Source organism: Pituophis catenifer, unplaced genomic scaffold, assembly GCF_029215685.1.
Source record: "Pituophis catenifer annectens isolate HBS135680 unplaced genomic scaffold, rPitCat1.0.hap2 SCAF_1, whole genome shotgun sequence".
Taxonomy (NCBI): Eukaryota; Metazoa; Chordata; class Lepidosauria; order Squamata; family Colubridae; genus Pituophis; species Pituophis catenifer.
This window is the reverse complement of record NW_027256881.1, coordinates 115,363,197-115,369,638: the sequence shown is the minus strand read 5'-3', so window position 1 is coordinate 115,369,638 and position 6,442 is coordinate 115,363,197. Positions and strand designations below refer to the sequence as shown.

General features: G+C 38.3%; 1 protein-coding gene across 1 annotated transcript; it reads left to right on the top strand.

The window, feature by feature from the left end:
* The first annotated feature begins 222 nt into the window (after positions 1–222).
* IRAK1BP1 (interleukin 1 receptor associated kinase 1 binding protein 1) lies at positions 223–6,234 on the top strand. The gene is made up of 4 exons (XM_070954382.1): positions 223–507; positions 3,208–3,273; positions 4,228–4,358; positions 5,450–6,234. The coding sequence occupies exons 1-4, from the start codon at positions 223–225 to the stop codon at positions 5,730–5,732; spliced, it is 765 nt and encodes a 254-aa protein (XP_070810483.1). The 3' UTR covers positions 5,733–6,234.
* Positions 6,235–6,442: the final 208 nt, after the last annotated feature.

Genomic DNA, 6,442 nt, shown 5'->3' with positions numbered 1-6,442 from the left:
ATCCCCACACAAAGGCCAGGCGGCATTTGGCTTAACACTATACGAATGATAAGAGAAGACTCTGCAGACGCCACCCCTCTTCAGTTCGGGGCGGGGCTGCGGCCTCCACGCGATTTTCCCGTCAGAACTACAAGGACCATCACGCCTTGGGCGCGAGGGCTCGCGGCGTCGCCTCCGTTGCTAGGATCTCCTAACGGTCCCTTTCTTTCTTTTCCCAGCCAAATGCCGCCGCCGCCGCTCTCTCCAACTCGGGTGTTCGCCGAGTTGGTGTCCCCGCCCTTCCCCTCCGGCACGGCAAACGACGAGCCGCCGAGAGCCGCCGAAGGGGGGCCGTTTGGGAGGGAAGTTCACGTGAGCGGCAGCGCGGAACTCAGCGCCGGACCGGATCGGGCCAAAGTTACGGTTTATTTGAAAAGCAGGAAAGGGGAAGCCGGCGCAGCGCGAGGCAGCGTCGCTCGCAGACTTGACTACGTCGCCCAGACGGTTCGTCAGCGCGGCGGCATCTCGGTGGGTGAGATAAAGGGGCCCACTCCCCCGCGTGCCGCGCAGGCGCAGTAGGTCTCCCGCCCTTTGAGAACGTGCTCAATTCTTTGGTCACTTTAGCAATAGCATTTAGACCAGGCGTCTTCGAACTTGGCAGCTTTAAGACTTGTGGACTTCAACTCCCAGAATTCTCCAGCCAGCTATGCTGGCTGGAGAATTCTGGAAGTTGAAGTCCACAAGTCTTAAAGCTGCCAAGTTCGAAGACCTCTGACTTAGACTTATTATATACCACTTGGCAGTGCTTTTTACAGCCCTCTCTGAGTGGTTTACAGAGTCACCATATTGCCCCCAACTATGAATTTAGTCCCTCTGTTCCCCAGCAGAGGAACTGCACCTTAGCCAGGGAGTCCAGTTAACTTAATGTTTCAGACAATTTTGGTACCTCCGTCCACTAAAATCCATCCCCCGTGCTTCATGTGCACCTGGTTTTAGCTAGCACGGGGAACCCAAAGGTGCTTTTTTCAAGAAGCAGCTGGACTTTCTGGATTTTTCTTTTTCCTTTGACGATGTTTCGCTTCTCATCCAAGAAGCTTCTTCCAAGAGCTGAAGAAGCTTCTTGGATGAGAAGCGAAACGTCTTCAAGAAAAAACAAAGAAAAGTCCAGCTGCCTCTTGAAAAAAGCATCTTTGGGACAACCATGACCTGGATGACTGAGAACCTCCATAGACATCTAGCATGGGGACTCCCTAGCCCAGTGGTTCTCAACCTGTGGGTCGCAACCCCTTTGTCGAACAACCCTTTCACAGGGGTCACCTAAGACCATCGGAAAACACATATTTTCGATGGTTTTAGGAATAATTTTATGGTTGAGGGTCACCACAACATGAGGAACTGTATTAAAGGGTCGCGGCATTAGAAAGGTTGAGAACCACTGCCCTAGCCATTCTGCCTAGTGGCTGAATTAGGCTAAAATATGCTTTATGCTAATGGGTGTCTGGGCGTGCTGTATGCATTGAAATACTTGGACAAAGGGATCATCTGGATAGTTCCTGATTCCTTCCAGGGTTGGGCAGTCAAAAATTGTTTTTATAATGCTGCGTAGCTGCAGTCACAAGGAGTTGATCTCAACTTATTTTGATCTCGCTTTTCATTCAGGAGCCCATGGCAGCATAGGTAACATACAATTTTTAACTGCAGCAGCAAGGATGTGAAGTAGATTGAGTTTAGAAAAGTTCATGGGATCAGAGTTACCAGGGAGCTGGGGTTGGACTAGAAAGTGAATCTCCTTGCTAGTTGTCCAATACCAAAGGTGCTTTTTCAAGAGGCAATTGGACTGTCTGGTTTTTCTTTGAAGACGTTTCGCTTCTCATCCAAGCAGCTTCTTCAGCTTCTTGGATGAGAAGCGAAATATCTTCAAAGAAAAACCAGAAAATCCAGTTGCCTCTTGAAAAAGCACCATTGGGACAACCATGACCTGCATGACTGACAATCTCCATAGACATTTAGTCATCCAGTACCTTTATCACTAGGGTGCTTTTGCTTGGGGACCATCTATCAATGGTAATACACCGTCCTTATTTATCCTGCCAGATCAGATACAGAGCTGTGGTTCATAATTTCCTAACTAAAGACTTTCCACTTCACCATTGTGTCATGCCTTCCCAATCCACCGTCCCAAAGGAGGGATTATTTCTGTATATATTCCTATGATAATACATGTTACTTAGCCATCATGAAGGAGTGTCAACTGGGCAACTAGCAACAGAGTTATGTATTGATCTAAAAGTCATAATTTCTCCTCAGTTCATATGGATGTAATTCCAACCCTTTTTTCAGACCTCACTCAGCTGTGAAACTTAATGAGTTCCTCTGGATTAATAATAGTTATTATACCTCATCTAACCTAGAAATAAGTTATAACACTGTTTGTGGAAACAGTTTTGAAGGAAAAAGCACACAAGTAAAATACAAACTATATGTGACCTTCAAGTCAGTCAAGACACCTGACTTGACTATGAATTTGACTTCATAGTCAAATTCATGCAATTTTTAGGCAACATTTTCAGAGGTGCTTTTCCATTGCCTTCTTTCTAGGGCTGAAAAGGTGATAGCCTTAAGTCAGCAAATTGATACTAGCCAGTATTTTTATTTGAATTTATGTTAATCACAGTTTTTAATACAGCCCAAAAAATCCTTGAGAATAATTATGTTTCTTTTGAATTGTTTGTAATGCTATGAGTAACACCTTATTTCTGTCTTACACATGGTACTTTAGAAGATTATCAGGAATTTATAGGTACCAGGTAATTTAGGATATTCCTGATATTGCAGTCTTTCAAAGCATAATTTGTTAAGAATTTTTGGAAATCGTTCACTCAATCATGCTTATTAGAATTGTTTAGCCCTTTGAATTTGAAAGCAAAATGATATTTTACATGATTATGATACATGATTCCAGGAAGGGGCACAACTGCTTTAAGAAATTGCAAAAAGAATGGTTAAATGTTTTCATAGTAAAATATGAGTGAAAATATTGCTTAAGAAAGGGTGTTGGATCTGGACTTGATCCTTATTAATATAACTCAGTTAATTTTAGTGAGTCTGTTCTAGCTCCAACTCACTTTTACTGTTTTGAAATACATTGCCATATTTTGTTGTTTAGTGTGCCTAAAAGAACATTGTTTTTACGTAGTGGACTTAAACTGATCATTTTTCCTCCCCAAGGAAAATGATGTGACTGTGACAAAAAACTTCAGTAGAATAGACAATGCGTATAAGATGGAAGCCGAGGCAAGTATCTTAAAGAACACTATTAGTTTCAAATATGTTTGTTTTGATTTTACAAAACTTTTAAAACCCCTCTAGATATAGATTGTTAATTTTATTAAATTCACTCACTTGCTTTTTCATTTAGCATTGTATCATGTTAAAGCTAATTTAGAATTTTAATGAGAAACTTAATGGTATTCTGAAAATATGTCATTAATTGCTGTAGTATCTTGGGACAAATGTCTCTTCTACATATCTTGTATGTTGATCAATTAAAAATGGGTAGTATTTTCAAATGGTATAATGAAGTGAGGAGAGAGAGATCACTATTGAAGAGATGTGTTGCTAAACTGTAGCATAGTTTCATATTTGAAAGTGCATACTTTTATTTAAATTATGGCTTATCTAATGAAGATGTCTGATAAATTACTTTGACCCTAACTAATACTAGTAGATAATAACAAATGCTTTAAAATAGGGTATTTTAAAGGTATCTCAACACCTTAGATGATGCTCAGAAAAAATAATTTTAAAAATAAATCCTATTGAAAATATTTTTGTCTATATCACTTGAGGTGTTGAAGTATTTCCCTATTTTTAACGTTCATAATTTGCAACCATTTCATAGTTCTTATTGACCTGAACTTTTATGTTAGTGTTTGTTCAGGGTCACTCCTTAGTACTGAAGAAGAAAGCTTAATATAAGATTGCTTGCCAATGCTCCAAGATTGGAATTACTGCATTGGGATATTAACCAGTTGCATCAATTGTATCTTTAAGTATTTTCAGACAGTACTTGATTTTTAATTCACTATACTCAGTTTACTTTGCAGATTGTGAAATAAATAAAATAATAGAGTAAATTAAAAAAGTGAGAGACTGGAAAAGATCCATATATACTGCTAGTTTTTGTTTTGGTCATCTTGCAATTAAATCACTGAAAAAAGGCTTCTACATTTTTATATTCACTTACAGATTTGCATTATATTTACTGATTTTGGGAAAATGCAAGATACATGTAATCATCTTGTTGAGAAACTAGATAAATCAGTTATCATCAGCTCGCCTCACTTTTACCATACAATGGAAGCTGTAGATGCCCTTCGGTAAGTTTCTCAATACATTTCTCAAGAAGTTGTATATGTCTGGCTTGCTTATTTCACTGTGAATGTGTATTCCAAACTACACAAGTAAAAATGTTTTGCTCAACTTGAAGAGAACTGACTGTGCCATACATGGAGATTGTAGCTTTAATGGCTTATCCTTTGGACCACAGTTGTCAGACTTAAAACCGATCATCTGGTTCATAGCAGCGTCTCCACATAGCTGCCATCACCACTATGTTTACTAATAAAAAGACTGGAGTTACTATGGGAGGTTACAACTGTAATATGTATTGCTGTCCTGTCAAGTCTTGGAGGCGGGAGAGATTGGGAAATGTTGCAGAACGTCAGAATGAAATACTGAATTAGACTCAGACAAGTTGGACACCATTTTTCATTTCCCCAACCTTCCTGTCTTAATTTAAGGAAGAGAATAATATAAGAAATAAGCAGTAATATTGCAACAAATAAGGTTATTTTTATTACTATTGTCATTCTTATTATAATCCATCTTGTTTTTTGCACTACTGAAAGTTGGATAATGTTGTCTCCTATTTTCCCCACAAGAAGAATCCTATGAAGAAGGTTGGACCGAAAAAAAATGAGTGGCCCAAGTCATCAATCCACCTATAGATTGCTTTTTGTATTGCAGCATGTAACTAAATTAAGGAAACAAAAAGGATAGCAATAAATTTTGGGGGTTGTACATATTTGAAGTATTTTTTAATCTGCTCTTCATACTTCCAGGAATGTGTGTGTAGAACAGTGGTAAAATAGCCTTGCCCTCAACTATACAATTATACAAAGAAAGGGAATAAGTAAGGAAAAAGACAAGTTTAGTTCCTAAAAATTACTTTGGCTTTCTTTCAGAAAAGAACAAATTTTTAAACAAACACTATTGAGGGAAAACTTGTAACTATGCAGAATTGTGTGTAATTATGTGCCTAGATGTGCAGTTATGTGATACTGAAGTGAGTTATTATGTATCCCGAGGCTTCACTTTATCTGAAAGAAATGTCATCAAGTTTGACAACCATAAAACTGCAATTTAAATAAGAACTAATTAACTAAATCTTGCTGCTCTTTCTTTTCAGGAGGCAGGTATGTGTTTCTGCTGTTAGAAGTGCTCAGCAAAAAGCTCAAGAAGTTTGCCAATTGTTTGGACACTCCCTGGGGAAACCTCTGCTAATCAAGGAAGAAGAGGTAAAGGAGTCGGAAGGTCATCTTGAAGATCATACAGACAATTCTTCAGATTTATTCAGTTTTCAGCAGAAACTCCAAAGTGCCACCATCCATGTTTCTTCAAGGGTATTTGCTATTTTTGAAATAAAGGGAGAAAAGAAGAGGAAAAAGGCTGCTCTTATAAAAGGCAACTAATTAACCTCTGAAGCCATTAATTAGACTTTGTTTTTCTTTTATGAAGAAGAATGTACTCAGGAAGCTGTACTTGATTTTCCATAGTCTTACATTTAAAATTACAGTTGAAGTAGAAACTCCTTCTATTGAATGGGGTGAAAAATGTGGATCCCTGCCAGTGTTTTTAAAAAGTCATTACTATTCAGCTGTTGTATCTAAAATTAAGGGAAAGCTTTATTTAGCAATCATATAGTGCAGGAAAATGCTCATTGAGCATGATTTTAGTAATTACTGACTCATTCTGTTGCTCGGCAAGAGAAACATAGGTAGATGTACCTTGCAGTCCTCCTCTCCTTGTCAGTGGGTTCTGCCTTTTTAGAGCATTTGTTATTACAAATTCTGGGAAACTGGTTTATCTAAAATGCATATTCAGAGTTATCTTTATACAGCAGCCAGTAGTCCTATTGTGTATATAACTTTATTCTAAGACCTAAAAATTTATTCTGTTATTCATGCAGCAGTACACGTCTGGTTTGGTCCAAAGCAATCTGTTTTTTAAATAAAATATTGTATAACAGCTTCATTGTGGCTTTCTTACTGTTAAGTTGAAAATTGTTTACAATTAGGTTTTGTGACAGTATTAAGGAAATTGTTTTTCTGAATACTTTATAAACAAAACCAAATTGGTACAGTACTTTGCACTGGATCACCAAATTGTGCTTATCACTGAA

Coding starts and splice junctions, on each gene's coding strand:
- IRAK1BP1 (XM_070954382.1), top strand. CDS start 223: ATGCCGCCGCCGCCGCTCTCTCCAACTCGGGTGTTCGCCGAGTTGGTG. Junction 508..3,207: donor GTCAGCGCGGCGGCATCTCG/GTGGGTGAGATA, acceptor TTCCTCCCCAAG/GAAAATGATGTGACTGTGAC. Junction 4,359..5,449: donor GAAGCTGTAGATGCCCTTCG/GTAAGTTTCTCA, acceptor CTTTCTTTTCAG/GAGGCAGGTATGTGTTTCTG.